Source organism: Phragmites australis, chromosome 8, assembly GCF_958298935.1.
Source record: "Phragmites australis chromosome 8, lpPhrAust1.1, whole genome shotgun sequence".
Classification (NCBI taxonomy): Eukaryota; Viridiplantae; Streptophyta; class Magnoliopsida; order Poales; family Poaceae; genus Phragmites; species Phragmites australis.
This window is the reverse complement of record NC_084928.1, coordinates 1,278,016-1,296,785: the sequence shown is the minus strand read 5'-3', so window position 1 is coordinate 1,296,785 and position 18,770 is coordinate 1,278,016. Positions and strand designations below refer to the sequence as shown.

The 18,770-nt window shown below is 42.5% G+C and overlaps 3 protein-coding genes across 3 annotated transcripts; 1 reads left to right on the top strand and 2 right to left on the bottom strand.

Annotated features, from left to right (window-relative positions):
- Positions 1 to 3,613: 3,613 nt before the first annotated feature.
- LOC133926150 (uncharacterized) lies at positions 3,614 to 5,322 on the bottom strand. The gene has a single exon (XM_062371936.1). The coding sequence runs from the start codon at positions 5,054 to 5,056 to the stop codon at positions 3,914 to 3,916; it is 1,143 nt and encodes a 380-aa protein (XP_062227920.1). The 5' UTR covers positions 5,057 to 5,322; the 3' UTR covers positions 3,614 to 3,913.
- Positions 5,323 to 6,530: 1,208 nt separating this feature from the next.
- On the bottom strand, positions 6,531 to 9,785 carry LOC133926151 (V-type proton ATPase subunit e1-like). Its single transcript, XM_062371938.1, has 3 exons — positions 9,601 to 9,785; positions 7,895 to 7,942; positions 6,531 to 6,809 (listed from the first exon to the last, which is right to left on the bottom strand). Exons 1-3 carry the CDS (start codon positions 9,696 to 9,698, stop codon positions 6,746 to 6,748), a joined length of 210 nt encoding a protein of 69 aa, XP_062227922.1. The 5' UTR covers positions 9,699 to 9,785; the 3' UTR covers positions 6,531 to 6,745.
- Positions 9,786 to 12,864: 3,079 nt separating this feature from the next.
- On the top strand, positions 12,865 to 14,237 carry LOC133927838 (uncharacterized). The gene has a single exon (XM_062374225.1). The coding sequence runs from the start codon at positions 13,158 to 13,160 to the stop codon at positions 13,836 to 13,838; it is 681 nt and encodes a 226-aa protein (XP_062230209.1). The 5' UTR covers positions 12,865 to 13,157; the 3' UTR covers positions 13,839 to 14,237.
- Positions 14,238 to 18,770: the final 4,533 nt, after the last annotated feature.

Genomic DNA, 18,770 nt, shown 5'->3' with positions numbered 1-18,770 from the left:
GTGATTGCCAATATCACACCCAAATAACTACGTGTATTGGTCTTCATATTCCTTAGCATCACTATAATGGAACAATTTACTTTTGTGAAGATTTATCTTGAGCCTAGAGAGCTGTTCAAAGACACATAACAGGAGTTTCATATTTTTTGCATACTCCAAGTTATGGTCCATAAAGGTGATGTAGATAGCTAATATTTAGAATAAATATACAGGGAAGTCATGCGATAATTGATGCATTATCCCATTTATAAACACAGTTAAGTATTAAATTTGCACTAAATTTGAACACTTCTAGATCAAATAAATGTTTACTTACTGTAGAAGGAGATCATCCATTTCCCTTTGTCCTTTGATTCATTTTCTGGAAGAGGGTCCCATGAAGATCCTCTTGATACAAAAGATAATCTCTGCAGCACTTATAGGAGACAGGTTTTATGATAGATCTTCCAATTATTGGTACAGAATAGTATAAGATCAGCAAGCAATTTGGTGCTGAAACAAAGTCGAGTACAGCAGCAACTTCGCTGTTCATTGTTTGAAAGTTGAAGCACCATAGTTTTCCTTTTGTACAGTGTTTTACTCTAATCCATGAGATATGTGCAATGCTCCTCCAGTTCTTCGGGTTTTTTAGAACAAAATGACAGCCTCTCTGATCAGAAAGGTCTGGTAAGGCGTCACCTTGATGAATCCTCTCTATGCAATGATTTGCTTGACTCTTGTTTTGCCTTTTGTTCTCATGTTACTATGTTAAAGCCAAGAAAAAACAAAATACATAAGATTTGGCATGAGCCCATGGCTGATAAACAATTCAGCAAGGTGATAGATATGTGCAATTTGGCTACAAATGGTTTTTCCAATCATTGTTCAATCCTAGCTCCTTGTTTAGAGTCCAATTAATCCTTCTTTTCTTCTTTGTTTATTCTAGGGTCTAGAAAGCAGTCTGACTATAAGGTGCACCCACTCTAACATGTTATGCAGAGAAAATTATCAGTAGGATGTAAATACACACGAGATCATCCTCATTTTTGGCATGGTAGGATGAAATGCATAATGTTTACAGAAAGGCATTTTGTTCCATATACAGAGTAGTACATATCATGCTTAATCTTGTTTATGTGGATTGTACAAATATACAAACTGCAACATGCATAGGAATAATAATACTCCAAATCTAGGCGGAATACATGTTGGATGAATTGGTTTTGGTCAATCAATACCTGAATCTCTATCGTCATCTGCGGGCATCTCTTCTCGGCTACTCTTAATACTTAATATGATCCTCTCACAGAAAATACAATTAACAGTACACTCTAATTGCAACCAAGTTTCGGGAGAGAGGTAGTGGACAAGAGGCGAACTTTGAAAGGCAATTGCAATCCCCCAGGATAGGGGATTCCATCAGATTTCCTTTCCTGGTGTCACCTGCTCTTCCAACAAGCACACAAACAAATGGCAACGATCCGGTTGACGATAACTGTATCTTAATCCTGCCCCACACTCCACTCAGAATGCAGATAAATGTTTATTGTATCTTAATCCTGCTCTTCCAGATCAGAGCAGCTCTTGTTTTGCTCATAAAATAATAGTATGCTCACCTCCATCCTCCAAGATTCTTCCTTCGTGTATACAGACTTGGACTTTAGACCATTCTATCATGTACTAATCGAACACACGCCCCATACCCGTTCCTTTCATGTAAAGCAATACAATACTTTGATCCCCTTCCCAGGACTTTTTGGCTAGGTCAAGAGCATGCATGGTGTAATAATGCAAAAGAGAGTTTGGCGTGTGCACTGACCGAAAGCGCATTTTTTACATGAAGAACCACCCGTGGATCAGCTCATATCTTTGCCGATAGCAACTGGGTAAGTGGTCAAGTCAAATACCCTGATCAGCATACTGGCTCCAACTTCAAAACCATAAATTAAACCTTAATGACGCGTGACTATGCAAAGTGATTATGCTTGATGGATTTCAAGTGAAAGACATGAGACGATGATGAAGGCTTAGACTCTCAGCAAACCCTCAGAACGCTACAGGTGATCAATGCATAATCAACCTTGCAAAGGTGTGTCAAGGAGGGATTGGAAGGCAGGTAAAGTACCACTTGTGCAATGTAAAATTGTATCTAGAAGTTTTGTCTCACTAATTTGCAATTATTAATCAAGACGGTACCTTTTCTTTTCATTAAATAAAAGTGAAACCGGCTATTTTACAAAGTAAGCTGTTAAATACTACAGAACACACAGCATAGCATGATGATTTCAGAAATGAAGAAACCTGATGCCTGATTGCTACTGCATACTGCCAGAAATGATATTGATCTGTATCTAAGGAGATGGAATACCAAAAAAAAACATTACAAAAACGAAACCATTGAAACTAACCTTGTAAATATATGTTGTTGCTTTACAAATAGTTCAGTATATGACAAAAAGTGTTTGCTGAAAATGTTTGTTTACACCATACTAACTCAGATGCTGGACGCATTGCATCCAGAAGTTCAGCGCTACATATGTTGACATATCTCAAGATAGGAGATGCTGCTAGGAATTGGTTTGTGAATATAAGCTAACAAGAATAGAGACCTCTTGTTCTTCAACAGCACAATTTTTTTTAGGAAAATCGACAGCACAAATTTAGTTTGCTTTAAACACAAAACAACACCAACCAATAAATAACTCAATGATGAGATGGAACACACTTATCCCATGCGGTAAGCATCAATATGTCTAATCTAGAACAAATGTGTTCATTCAGAAAAGAGGAAGCATCAATATCGCTTAATCTAGACAGGAAGACACTTATCCCATGGAGGAGTATCATGCAATATGACAGTATGCAAGCAGCTTGAACACTGCAAAGTGAATTACCTGATTAGAAAGTAAGGATAGAAGTAACCAGCAAGTATGTACCATAAAAATTCCAGAATTAAATCTAGCAATGGTGCAACTCGAATGTCAACAAAACAAGCATGTAAGGTCAATACATTCAGAAGTAGAACAGAATGAACACAAGTTTCATATCAAATTCAAAACCTTTTAAACATTAAGATATCAAGGATAAGGTGCATTGTGGATGCTGAACTGCTAAAAGATATGAGCTTGACAAAACCCAAACTACTTTCATTAGTCTTACGAATTAGGACTATTGCTTCTCCTGTTTTCCATATGAATATTCCATAAATACACAGATTGTCCCATTTAGGTGGGATAGTGAACTATTGGAGAGAACAAAGAGACTAAATTATGCAACACTGCAATCAGGTCAATAAATTGCTAGCTAGATAATTGAAGAACCTGAACAAGTTATGGAGCACAAGCAATGCAATGTGCAAATGTGTCTTAAAACAAGACAGTTTGCAACTAATGTGGTAATTTCACACAAAGACTCACTCTAAGGTTATCTTGCAGCATTGCTAAAAAGTTTCAGTATGGCTGGCATTGTAGTTTACCGTTCAAGATATATAGTAGGATCCAGAAGCAACACGCTGATTTGAAAGACGCAAAGCAAAAGCAATTTGCTTTCTTGAACTAGAAGTGGTAAATTACTCACAGAATCACTTACAAATAGATAAGTTTATAACAGGATATAGTCTTCAACCTATGCATCCTGATTGTAAAAAAATTATCCATTAATATCCATCAAAGAGTACAGGGTGACTGGCCAGTCAATTTTCTGCTACATCACTCCACCCCCAAAGGGAAAAAAAATCTGATCTCAAATTGCTTCTCCAGTAAGGACAGACACAAGAAAACCAAAAGAATTGATCCAACATTGCTCTTGCTACCAAAGAAGTGCACACAAAAACTTGTGCCGTGGTACCAAAACTCCGGTAATCCGGCTTGGAATCTCGCTCTATCAAATACAACTCCATCTGAACCAGGCAGGAAACAAGCTAAGAAAGGATCGATCACAAGACGAACAACCATCCACGTTTGTAGCACACGAGCGTACCCACAGTTGCCGCCGACCACACAGCCATGACCCACCGGGCCGCAAGCAATGCCGCCTCCTTCATGGCAATCGACCATCCAACACGCCAGTCCAGCCCCTCCACGCCCTCAAAGTAGTCCTTACCTTGCACTCGCCACAGCGCCAGCAGTGACAGCACGAGCAACGGTGGTGTGACGAGCTGCGTGGCCACCGCGCAGAGGTGGTGGTTGTGCAGGAACACCTTGGCCCGGCCGTACTCCGTGTCCGGCGCGCGGCTCGCGTGCAGCCGCTGGTACCAGCAGAACACGGCCTCGTTCAGGTACATCTGCACGGCCGGCCGCGCGGCCAGCAGCTGCAGCCCAGCCGCGGCGGCTAGCAACCTCACCTCCCGTTCCGCGTCGTCCAAGAACCCGCAGCATTGTAGAATGGAGACCGCGGAGGAGACGAGGACAGCGAGGTGGAGGAGGAGGCGCGCAGGCGCGGAGGACGCGAGCACTGCGAGCCCCGTGCGGGGCTGGTCCGTGCCGAGCCAGAATGCGCGCGCGAACCGCGCGGCTGGAAGCGCGGCGAGCGACGCGAGAGCGCCGGCGAAGGGGCTGGAGGACAGAAGCGTGGCCACGAGGAGCGCGCCGAGGGCCGCGGCGAGCTGCGCGGGGCGCGGCGACGGGAGCACGACGTGGCGGAGGAGCGCGACGAAGAGGTAGGCCGCGGGGACGAGCGGCGCGAGCGGGGAGACCGCTGAGGCGGTCGGGAGGAGGAGCGCGGGCGGGAGGAGGGCAAGCGGGAGGAGGAGCGCGAGGTGGTAGGCGGCGAAATGGGGGCGCGAGGCGAGCGTGCCGTGGGAGAGGCGGAGGCGGTAGAGCTGCGCGGAGGTGGCATCGAACAGGGAGGCGTTGGCGGCGCCGCGCTTGGATGAGGGGGCGGGGCCGGAGTTGGAGCCGGGCGGGCGGAGGACGGCGCGCGGGGTGGAGGAGGGGACGGCGTCGGGGTGGATGTAGGTGTGCAGGGAGTAGAGGAGGAGGGAGGGGAGGTGGAGGAAGTGGGCGGCTGCGGCGAGTACGAGGGCCGCGGCGGCGTGGAGGAGGGCTGGTGGGATCGGGAAGGGGAGGAACATGGTCATCGCCGGCGGCCGGAGCTGGGTGACGGGCAGGTGGGTGGATCACTGGGATCTGGGCGGTGGGACGGACGGAGTTAGCAGAGCTGCAGATGAGTGGGTGGGCTTTACACGATTTTTATTTTTATATTTTTAATAAAAATTGCAAATGTATACTCTTATCATGAAAAAAATACAAATCTTCCAATGCACGCCCTACCTTCCATTGCACGCCAGGTTTAAAAATCAAAAAAATATTGCATTATAATGCTTTAACATTCAAAATACTATCGAAAAATTTATGAAAACTTATGAACAAATTTTGTGATATGGTGGATGCTATCATGTAGCTTTCCAAAAAAAAACATTGAAAAAAAAATATGATTTGTACAATAAGAAACAAAAAAGATAAATTTTAAAGACCCTAAAATTTGTCTTTTTATTGTTTCTCATTCCAAAAATAATTATTTGAGTTGAAATTTTTTGAAGTGCTAGATGATAACATCTCATATACCACATATTTTTTCAAAATTTATTATGAACTTTTTGTAGTATTTTGAATTTTAAGAGCTTTGTAACATAATATTTTTTATTTTTAAATGGGCGACAGGAGTATAGATTTATAATTTTTCAAAATGATTATATATATTTGTAATTTTTATTTAAAAATATATAAATAAAAATATTTGGCTTTTGGCTGGTTTGGGCAGGAGAATATTGGGCTTTAGATCTGCGGTAGTTTGGATGGTTAGGAACTAAGGATTCTCTCTCTTGGCTCAACTTAAAAAAAAAAAAAACATATCTCACCTGCCAGGGCCCATGTGCAGCTCATGTAATATGTGATTGGTATTTCCGCATGGAGTACATAACAAGGCTATGTTAAGTTCTAGCAAAATCATTAAAAAAAATTCAGGAGAAATGCCTATACTGTTTAACTAACCTTAGTATGTATATGTGCGCATGTGGACCATAAGAATGGAGAAGTTTAGCAAGTCGCAATTGTGGCATGCAAACGAACACTTGAAAAAGAATGTGTAGCATGGATAAAAGCAGGCATTAGTATGTTAGACATCGAACCAAATAGCTCCAAGTTTGCACATGTGCTTTGAAACATGAAGGTTCTACCTATAAATTTGGCGATCTCGTTAAGTTCGTGAGATCTCAGTTCAATTTGACAATTCCAAAACTGTAGAAGAATTCCGTTAAAGAAAATGCAGTAGCAGAATTCCGTTAAAAAAAGGCAGTAGCAGAATTCCGTTAAAAAAAAAAAGGCAGTAGCAGAGAGATTTGCAAACAACAAACAAACTATACATTTGTTGCTTTTGTAGCAGCAAAGACAGTGAATATTGCTCGTCTCACCGAGTGTAAGCTCTAAACCACGCTCACCGAGTTTAAGCTCTAAACCACACACTGAAATCGCAAATTATGTCAGATCGTTTTATGTTTCCAATTCAAGCAGATGAACACCTGACAAACAAATTTGGCGATCCGTGCCCAGACATTCAGATAAAAACACAGGGGCAGCATGGATAAATAGTATTATTGTGTATATCATACAAATGCATACACTAATCACAGCATTCCTCCTAGAGCGTCTGGAGGATGAGTGGCAAAACCCCTCACTGTAGTTCTTTATTTCAGTTGGGCCAAAATGAATAAAATGCAGACAGAATAAAGATACGTCATGGCTAGATTTAATATTTTAAAAAACAAAGCTCACTCCCCGCTCAGGATGGGGTTGATCAAAGGCTTCATCTGAGCAAGGTAAACGATTGCATACCTAGAGAGAAACATTAAAACATGGTTAACAGAATTGATAGAGCGCTGAAACCAGTGAGGAGTGTTAATTAAAACCGAAAATGATGCAGGGATGACAGAACCATAATGGAACGCAGGAGCTAAAACAATGATACCCAAATAAAAAGGAGTTGTACGAAAATGTGAACCATATCTCTAGTTTCTATCTCTTCTACCAAATCACAAAAGGGGGGAAATATATCAAAATTGGGAGACATCTAGACAGTCTCAGTGGGAAAAAGTTCCAGTTTTTATTATAGGTATTGCATAAAGTTATCATTCACGAAATGATTTGTTATTATCATGATTATCATGTAAATATTACATTCATCTCTATCTAGTTAACTAGGACACAGATACTTTGTGTAAAAATGAATGCAATACAAACTTCCCAGTGCATCATGTTGTAAGCGTGATCAATAGAATTTAAAGGAACTCGACCGACCTAGGAGGAACTAGGTGGCATTATAAATAAGAAGAAATAGCCACCCAAATTCGCATCGAAGAGGAATCAAACCTGGGTGGTCTAGACGTACATCCACACCCTCAACCAACTGAGCTAAGCTCAGTTCCTAATGATCAATATAATTTAAATTGAGTGCATGTAGAGTACAGGAACCAGTGCGGAGAAATTGTTTGTCAAGGTCAGCCACATGTTACAACTTTTTTTAAAAAAAAAAAAAGAAAAGAAACAGTTATCGTATGTTACTGGAACTAGTAACCATCCCTTCATATTAGCCAATCTGATGGTGGCCTTACAAGAACACAGTTTATTCTATATTTGTACATGAGAATGAGACCCTATCATCCTATTTAGTTAAAGATATGGACTCTACCATAAGTCCATAGCGTTAGGTAGCATATTGGCTCAATAAGTCAATATTTGTGCTATTCACAACTTTATGTTATGTATTTTCTTTTTAAAATGGATGACTTTATGTTATGTAAGCGACAGAAATATTCACATCCACCTAATCGTCAGAGTTGTACTTTCTAAGCTCTGATCAAACTAAAGCAGGAAAAGAAATAAACCTTATGAAGTAAAAAAAAACAAGGATAAGAACTTACATCATCCAACAACAAGTTACAGCTGTAATCACCAAGGTCAAATGGAATCTGCATAACAAGAGTCACCAAGTTAATTCAATATGCAATAAAAAACTACTGGCCATTTATAAATTAGCTTAAAACATACACATAAAGAGACTCAGAATTGAACTGCCATATTTGGAACATCCCGAATTTGCTTCAAGACAAAAGTAATGGTGGCCAGATGGTAATAGCAAAATTGAAGCACAGTCACTAAGGATAAATAAAATATTTCGATGGTGGGTGGAATACAAGTATAACTAAAGGAGTGTATGCACATAAGTAATCAAGAGGCTGAAGAAGCTGGATATTTATCTTTGAAAGCACATAAGTGTAACCATCATAGTAGTTAAGAGCAATCACATAAACTTAACAGATCACCATTCTTTCCACTCACAATCCGAATCGTAAACACTGTTTTAAGGATCAGTTGCTGTTACCAGTTTTTTAAAGGGTCAGAAAGGAGCACAAAACTTGGGAAAATACGAGACCAGCTGTACATGCGCGTGCACCTATTACCCCTTTGCCATTGATGCTGTTTTGAGATTCGTGCTTCACGTACATGCTGTGTCACTTTTAGGCCCCATGCCCCCACCAACACAGATCTCAAAAACGCATTAACGGTTGCTATGGTACATGTAGTCGCATGCACAAGTGACAACAGTGTGTTCTGTGCTCTGAGTTAACCCATGCGAATTTAACCAAGGTTCTACCACAGGAAAGTTCAGATGAGAGCAGACATGAACCTTTCAAGATTGAAGCTAATGGCCTAATACATTTGTACACATCAAATTGACCGTTACAATGTTAAAGTTAAGCTGTACAAAAGTATGATGTCTAACCTTAACATTCTCTTATTGATTCCTTATCAAATAGTAAGTTCTAGAGCATGGATATTCACCGACAGGTGTAACAATGTTATTAGCATTTAGCACAACCTTACCCATAATAATAACAGTGTGGCCTTATGGCAGGAAAGAAACATTAAGAAGATAAAAAAACTTAACATAATTAACCACCAAGGCACTAAATAGTGTTATAATTTCCAGGAGAAAATTGTAGCCTTCCCAATTCTCGCAAATTTAGTCCCTTAGCCTCAGAAAGATGATATGTACCCAACCAATGCTGATCTGTGGCAACATGTGTGTAATTTTTAGCAAGCTTCTTATCATTTGATTTTGAGCAATGTAGCTAAACTTTGCATGAGTACCTAAACAACAGGCCGCATAGTCCCAAACAGATAAAAAATAAATCCAGAGCAAAAGCAACTCAAATTAGCAGTAACGAAGCAAATTGGCCACTAACTTCATCTTACTAGATAAACTACAGATGAATGTAGATCAAGTTTGGGTTTGTTTGCACAAGGTTGAGTTTTTCCTTCATCGAGAATACCCTGAGATCGTTATCCCACCGATCTAGCAGTTCCTACCTGGTCCGATCAGCTTAATTGCAATGGAACACTCATCAGTGGATCTCAGGAAACAAGCCCCAAAGTTGGCCAATCAGCCAAATCTAGATCAGAATTACCCAAATCAAAACCACCGCGATCGATCCGCGGTCAAACCCGCCCGCCCAAATTGACAACGCGGGATCCCAAAGTCCCCGTGCCCGAAACCAGCGCCACAAGCACCTCATCCCCAATCAAGCGAATCGGGGGAGGGAGAGTGAGAGAGGGGCGGCCGTACAGGTTGGTGGAGGGCCCGCGGTTGCAGCAGAGGAGCGCGGAGAGGGAGGCGGCGACGCCGGCGAGGAGGAAGATGAGCGTCGTCACCCAGAAGCCCATGGCAGGCGCTCTCGACGAGCTCTCGCGGTGCCGGCTGCTGCTGGATCGCTCGGTCGGGGAAGAGGGGGGGGGGGGGGGGGGACGCGACACGCGAGAGGAGAGGAAGGGGAGGGTGGAGTTGCCAGCCACGTCACATGCGTGCGGATCGTAGACTGACAGGTAGGGTAGGGGTGCAATCGGATTGGGATAGGCACGGAAATACGACACGGTCAGTGTAGGATACGTATATGATCAAGATAGTCTCAGTTATGTGACGAGTTATTATGGATTGATAAGAATTGAATATGTGATTTTTTAGATATAGATAATGTTGGATATAAATATTTTAAAAAATATTAAGTAAAAGTAATAACTATATATATATCATATTACGATGTTCTATTGTGCGTGCTTAAAACTCAGTAACATTAGTAGTTTAATATATAAATTAGTATGATACTCCTATAAAAAAAGTCATGTTGGAGTGAAATCAGAGAAGTTAAATGTTTAATATGTTGCTTGAAGCTTTTTTAATTATTTGGTCACATTAACAACTTCAAATGAGAAAAGTCTCAACTTTAAAATTCTAGATCTCATCGAGAGATACAATTTTTATATAAAAATAATATTTATCTAATCCTGTATGAAAAGCTTACAAGCTCTTACAAGACATACTCGAATAGTTATACTATAGTACTCAGTATATCCGATTTTATTGTATCTAATATCCGACATATAACTATCTTTCTACATCTAAATCTGATATCCAATATAACTATTTAACTCCGATATCAAAAAATCTTATATATCCAATTATTCGCTTGGAAATGCTATCCAAACCCTTTCAGACGCTCAATCGAAAATATGCAACACTTTTGCACCTGTACAGATAGTCTCGAGTTGGATGACAGGATATGGGCTCCAGCTTGAAGGGTGAAGGCAATATGGGTCTGGGCCCATGGAGACTTTGATCGAGCGAGATCAAAGTCTCGCCCGATCAGACGAGACCTTATGTCCCGCCGATCGAAAGATTAAAAAATACGAAAAATATGGTCAGATCAAATCTCGCCCTTTCAACAGGCAAGATCTTGCACTCATCCGCATTTTATCTGAGAGTACAAGATTGGTTTAAAAATTCTAATTTTTTTATGAGAAAACTAGAGCTAACTAGCAATCTATTTTAATTAGTTTGATAAAAAAAAAATCCTAAGCTAATATTTAATTAAAATTCTCCAAAATAGCCTACTTTTATAAATTCTGGTAATTTTTAATGTCTCAAATAAATTTCAAAAATCAGAAAAAATTCATTAATATTCTTGTCATGTGATATACTAATTCGATAAAAATATTTTCAACCTTCTGTTATTTGATAAAAAAGTGACTTCCTTTGTAATACTTTATTTATATGTATTTTTATCATTTTATGTGATATTCTTGTAGTGAATTTATCCTAGGTTATTTGATCATTATAAAAAAGATCATCACTACCTTGATCTCGCACGGTAAAAAAAAAATAACGAGGGCATATGCCTCTATTGGTATAATAATGGCTCGCATAAGCTTTAAGTTGTTGGTTAAACTTTGATCATGATTTGAACATAGCTTTGGTAGGTAGTGAGATTGCTCTACACAATAGCAATGAGCTTACCTATTATTCATGTAATTATATTTGTAGCTTATCATGTGCTATATATCTATCTTAATTATTTTAGTTAAACTATAAGTTAGACATTGAATCTAAATCCTTTCAGTTGTTTTATTGCTATTTTGTTTAGCTTTGTCCTTTCAAGTATTTATGTAAATTATAAGTATAAGTTACCTCTATTCTACAACGCAAACTTGTGATTTATGAATTTATATCAGTTATCTTTCATGATTATACTTTTTAAATATATGTATATTAGGTACCTATCTCAACTGTCTATCAGTTTATACCACATCACACCAACGATCTTTTAGTGAATTTACCCTAGGTTATTTGGTGCAATTTTTTATGATAAAATTTTAGTGAACTTGCCCTTTGATTGTGCAACATTTGGATGAATTTGTGTATGTTTAAATTCAAATTTCATTAAAAAGAGTATCACATGAAATGATAAAAATACATATAAATAGAGCATTACAAAGGAACTCACTTTTTTATCAAATAATATATGGTTAAAAATATTTTTATAAATTAGTAAATCACATGAGAAGAATATTAGTGATTGTTTCCTGATTTTGGGAATTTATTTAAGGCATTAAAAATTGCTAGAAGTTATAAAAATAGGTTTCTTTAGAGAATTTTAATTAAATATTGGCTTAGTCTTCTTTTTTTATCAAACCAAGTAAAATAGGTTGCTAGTGAGCTCTAATTTCCTCATAAAAATGTTTACATTTTTTGACCACTTGTGCACTCTTAGATAAAATCGAGAGTTAAATAAAAAAAGAAAATACACATGTACAAAACACATGTACATAATACAAAAGGACGTGCCACTCGCCCGTTTAGTAGGCTAACATGGTCTCACCCGCTGAATAGACGAGACGTGGCATGACAATATTTTTTGTATTTTTTAATCTTCTGACCGGCGGGACCCATAAGATCTCGTCCGTTCATCGAGCGAGACCTTATTCTCACCCGATGTAACAGATACTGCGTATAGTAGAATAGAAAAACATAAATATCATCAGGTATTATCGTACTACTACCACTACTTAGAAATAATATAATAAAATGGAAAAACATAAAATGATGGATCACGTACGTCCATCTTTTTTTTTTTTTTTTTAAAGTAAGCATCCCGGCCTTTATCGAAAGCCTAAAGGGATCAGGGATAGATCCCTGACCGACTAGCTCCATCCTTAGAGCTTTGACAACTGACCTAATCAGTTCCTGACTATGTAGGTCCGTCAGTAGAGATTGCCCCGTTTATCTAAAAATAAAAGTGGGAAAAGGTATATTTAGATGGACTTGTGCAAACTACTTTTGACCCGTCATGTTTGCTGAACTGATCAAAATACCTGCACTGCTTACCGCTACTAAACTATGCATGTTGTACATGTCGCTGTGAAGTTGTCAACAGTCACAGGAGCAGTCATACCTTTCGGTTCCAGGCTGCGTCGTTCTTGGTTGGAATTTTGACGCTTTGATTTGATTTCCATCGATGATCTTCGCCGCCGGTTGATATTCAAAAACTTTTACGAGATCTCGTCGAACCACCAAGCTGATTTGGACCTCAAAGAAAAAGGATTGAGACGTACTCCATCTCGGGTTCCACGTAGGCCGCGCGAAGACGCCTAGAACGCGCGCGCGCGCCATGCAAGAAGCTACTCCTCGTCCTCCTCCCGCCTCCCTCATACCTTCCCCCGGCTACACCCATCGAACCATGCACCGGTATAAACCGCCAGGCCTGCTCGCTTTACCTAGCGGCCGCCTTCTTCGCCGTGGACTAGCTACTTGCGGTGCGGTGCCCGCGATCGAGAGAGCGCGCGGCCACGATGTCGTCGTTGCGGTTCCTGCGAAAGAACGGCGGCGGCGGCGGCGACGATGGGTACTGTGGCGGCGCCGCCCTGGAGGTGACCGTCCTGTCCGCGGACTCGCTGCGCCTGCCGCCGTCGTACTCGCCGCTGCCGCGCCGGCTGCGGCCGTACGTCACCGTGTCGTCGGATGCGTCCGCCTCGGCCTACACCACAGCCGTGGCGGCGGGGGCGTCGTCCTCCGGCGAGTACTCGTGGGGAAACACGTTCGTGGTCCCCGTGGGCGTGGAGTTCCTCGAGGGCCGGGCCGACGTCCACGTGGCCGTTCTCTCAGAGGCCAGCTGCCGGCTAGTCGGCGCCACGCCGCTGGGCTGGTGCGGCATCCCCGCGGCCGACGTGCTCGACGGCCTCCGCGCGCCGCGCGCGCTCCGCCGGCTCAGCTACTCGCTGCGGTGCCCACGGCGAGGCAGCGCCCCAACGTGGGGCCACGCCGTCGTGCACCTCGCGGTGCGGGTGCTCGGCCTCGGCGATAACGCGCGGCTCAGGATAGCAGCGGCGGCAGCGCCGGCCGCGCCCAGTACTACTGCAGCGCCGGTGCAGCAGGGGTGGTGCCGCGTGGCGATGGGCATCCCGGTGTCCGGGGCATCGGCCGCGGCCGCCGCCGTCGGGATGCCGTGGCCGCGGGGCGCGACGTCGCGGTGAGGCACAAGAGGAGACGACGACTAGCCATGGAAAAACGGTGGAATCTGGTGCGAGCAGGTCGCGATTCACGACGAGAAATCGCGGCTGGAAAAGGTAGTTGGTGCGTTAGTCAAACCGAAACCGGTGTAGCTTCCATGCAGCTACCTCGATATGTTGCCATTAGTGAGGCTAGCGTGCGGGACCGGACCGGTGTACATGCAGCTTAGGAAAGTTCGTGTTGAACAGTGGCACTGTAATTGTAACTGTCTGCTACTTGATTGTGAAATTAACTGACGTAATCCACTGACTGAATAGTGGCACTAGCAAACTTCTAGTTGTAGGATAGATAATAATAAGAGAGAACGTAGGTAGTCTCTGTTCTTTTTTCAGAGTAACTCAGTAGACTAGCTAAATTTGATTGTCCATATTTTTATTTACCTATTTACTTAAAAGATTCTCTCCAAATTTCTATATATTCTAACACACTAATCACATCTCACTCTCTCCATATCTCATATACTATATTTTATTCGTAACGACTTTATTTCAATGGTTATTTTGTATAAAAATATAGTAAAATAGAGCATTACAAAGAAACTTAATTTTTCACCATATAATTTAGAGCTAAAAATAATTTTAGAAATTAGGTACATAAATTATGGAACACATAAAAAAAATTAGGATTTTTTAACAACAGAAGACCACTATTTTGATTTTTTAAATTTTGATACTGTTCACATAAAATGATAAAAATACGTATAAATGAAGCATTATAAAGGAACTCACTTTTTCACCATATAAACTAGGGTTTACAAATAATTTTAGAAATTATTCCATCACATAAAAAGAATATTAGTGAATTTTTTTAGTTTTTTGGAAATTTATTTGAGGTCCTAAAAATTCAAATAATTTAAAAAACAGTCAAATTTGGGGAATTTTCATTTAATATCTGTATGAGATTTTGAGTTGAATCCAGTTAACATAGGTTCTTTATTATTTATTCTATTAGTAAAAAATCAACGTAATTTTAGAAGCTCCATAAAGTCACCTTTTGAATTTATGAAAGTGGGAAAAGGAATGAATTTTTGAAGCATTTGGCTTGCTGCCTTCTCCGTCTGGTCTCTCTCCTCTCTTCGACGTGCACAAGAGCCATATCGCACGCGTGCACAGGAGCGATGGCGAGGCAGGGAGGGGCACTATTTTTGCCGAGCTAGCCAGATGAGATGGCCAGTCTACAGCGATGGCTAACCGGATGGCGAGTTTGTTGGACGCCGATTTTCTCTACCGGTCGGCAAAGATGGCGATGACGAGCCGTATTCTGATTCTGTTGGAGTTGCTCTTAATCGATTCCGGTAGAGCTCCTATCATTTTAGCGAAAAAAAATCTAGGTAGCCTTTTCGCAAAGATATGGTATCTTAGAGATTTATGAGATATGTATAGATAATTATAAGATAATTATATGGAAACATCTGAGAGTGTGAATTAGTGGTTTCTAATCTTACAGAGAGGTTAAGAGATGACTTATAAGACACACTGCTATACCTATACATGCCCTTAAAGGTGGACTTAAATTCAGTATTTCTCTGCTCTCCTAGTTATAGTGAGTTGTACTCCTACCTACCACTTTACCCAAAGAAGATATGAGAAAACGGCAATCAGTGGACCCATATTTCAACAGTAACCACACATTGATAGTTTGATACATGATCATCTTCTTCTTCAAACACCAACCAATCAGTGTGTCTGCTGCAAAACAATTTAGATGAGGTGATATGGTCGTGCGACAGAGGAAATGAGGCAGAGGAGGGAGATGGCAAGAGCTATTCTGGCTTCAACAGTGAGCTGGAGGTTCCGGTTGAGGTGGCCGCTGGCAAGCCTAGCAAAGCCTAGATACATCATTGATGTCTCAAAGATATGTATTCGAGCCTACATGTTTATTATTAAGAGACCAGATCTCAATGTTAGCCTAATAATGAGTAATATATTGTAGAACATGCGCGAGGGTGGGGGAGGGGTGATGAACTATTTTCTCAATTCTGAGCCAGAAAAGGTAGACTGGGGCTTATCATCGCCTGTCAAATAATAAGATAACAAATCCTAAATGGTATTTACACAGAGCTTGAGCCATTCCAAATTTTTTTAGTGAAATTGGATCGTTCCACTTTGTGACCCCTGACGCTCGCCATGGCGTGGTGAAGCACAGGGCCCAAGTACTTGGCGAAGGGGCCGGACCGAGACGAACCAAAGCCGGGACACCTATAACGGGCGCCAGGCATGGTCACCGGCTTGCCCTCCCAGAATAGGACGGCCATCGTATGGGCCATGCACGTATCAGTGACTAATCAACATGGGGGCAAGGCGATGCCTGGTTCCCGGATCGCCAGACTCGAGGGAAGGCTTGAGAACAGGCGACAATAAGGTGGTTAGCAAGGTCGGGTAGAGCGCCATGCTTGCCGCTGGTGCCGCCGCCGTCGTCACCCTCGCCATCATCCTCTTTCGCTTCGTGCTCCCTCTCCTCCTTCGTGTCCTCGTCCTCCGGTCCTCCTCCCCATCAAACGACGACAAGAACACCGACGCCGCATCAACCAGCTAGTCGGCGTACGAATCAGAGGTCTATTAGCAGCGAAACAATCTCATTAGGGGGGGGGGGCAATAGCTCAAATAGGCAAGCGTGCAACAGAAGGTCATTCCGACGAGCTGTCGTTCTCCACCGGGTCCCCGCTGCCGTACTTGCGAGCAAGCCACACCCAGAACGCCACAAGCCCAACGACGAACACGGAGACGACGCACGGGCAGCCCGCCACGACAAGACTGCCCTTGACCTGGATGCCGAGGATGATGAACACCATCATGTTGAGAGCGCCCATGCTAATGACCCTTACACCGATGCTCGTGAGCTTCTTTCCGACGGCCACCGGCGCGCGCGGAACAGGTCCATGTACGACGTGATCAAGAAGGCCAGCGACATGTAGACGTCGAACGAGAGCCAGAGCGGCACCCGCCATGGGACGCTGGTGAAGAAGGTGTCACGGACGTGAGCTGTACTGCAGGCCGAACCAAAAGGGGCCGATGTGGCCCACCTGGCTGGGAGGCAACCTTGTATATGAGCTAGTCTCTCCACGAAGCAAAACCATCGAAGAACAACAGACCAGTCTACCTTCTTCTTCCTCGAGGCTTCTTCCTCCTCTGAGCTCTTCTCCACTGATCCCTTCCTCTGCTGCTTCCTATATTCCCAGTCCCCCTTTCTTCTACCCGGTCTAGTGCTGCTCCTCTCTACACTCTATTTCTTCCTCAATTTGTATCCTGAACTGGTAGAACTTGATTGAGCTACAATATAGACATTCGGTTGGAGTTGGATTCTGTGCTTGTGTTGATTTGGTTGATCAATTGAGTGAGGAACGTGACAGAAGGAAGGGGAGATGGCAGACTTGAAGGCGCAAACCATACCCAAGAAGAAGCCTATGATCACAATCTGGAAGAAGGCTGCCATTGTCCACCTTCTAGCACGGTATACGTGTGCCTGCGACTCCCCAATCGTCGTCGTCGGCGCCGGCGCTGTAACCATGGATGCCATCTAGTTGTGCGCGTGATCGAGCGAGAGGATCTGTCGATGTTTATGTCGATGTCCTTCTTGTTATATAGGGAGAAATTAACTAGCTAGTCTCATATCGATTAGGATTCTAAATACCAAGTACAAGATATATATGGAAAACATTCAAAGTGGTTTGATGCTTGCTCGTAGAAGGAAAAAAAAGGCAAGGGATCGATGTTTACATGCCATAACTGGAGCATGATCGATCACAGAGATTTCCCATATTTGCCACATTGTACGACACCGTTGATTCAGGACAGAAATAAACTCTCCGTGTATATGTTTGGTAGAGAGGAGAGGACATAGGAGGAGCAAGAATTGGAAGCCAGATTTGGGCTGCTATTTAGGCGGGCCTCGGTAGCACCTGGCTTGGTCTGTTTACGATGGTAGTCAGGAATATCAATCTTGAGTTTCCCTTCAAACTTCTTGTTGATGACTTACACTCATCGAAGTCATGTTGATTAGATTGATGAACATGACACCACTTCCTGACACCACAACTCTGGCTCTCGTTGTCTCGAGTATTGTGTAGTTTGCTCATCTCGATCATGGCTACGATCATGTTCGAACCCTTACGCTTGTCACTGGATTTGCTCTTCTCTCCTCCCCCTCGCACCCCCTGTTCTTTCAAGACTCGGGCTTATCTTTGCTAGACTTAAGGTTTTTGGCGTGTTCTTGAGCTTCAACATGCTTCGCAAACTTATTGACCAGTTTGAAGAGTTCTTTGACCGTCTAGATTTTCCAGGTAGCCAGCTTTCCAACCAGATCTCTGTCTTTGAGACCTCTATTGAAAACGATGATGATCAATGTGTCAGAAATATTCAGGATCATATTACGCCTGTCGTTGAACCTCCAGATAAAGTCCCAAAGAGATTCGTCCTTGTCTTGGTTTAGCTGATGGAGATCGTCCCGAGTGCTCGAACGTACCCTAGAAGTTGATGATAAACTAAGCCTTTAACTCGGCCTATGATCAGATCGAGTTGGAGTGTGGGTTCAACAACCAGGACCTTATCGGTTCATCAAGGGCGGTTAGTAGATAATTGGTCATCGCCTTATTGTCGCCACCACCAACTGCCTGAATAATAGTGGTGTAAATCTGTAACCACTCGTTGGGATTGAGGTTCTCGTCATATTTCTAGATCGAACCCGTTTTGAACTTCTCGGCCCATCGTATCAACCGGAGCTCAGGTGCGAAAGCTCGCAACCACTATTGAATTCTTTAGGGGATGATGGGGGAGAACCATCCTGCATGTTTCTTCGAACAGAGAAGCCACGTCGACCATCCCATCCCAAAGATCTACAGTCGTTATGATGATGATTATTTTCATGGCGCTCCTCATGACGGTTATCGATAACTTCCT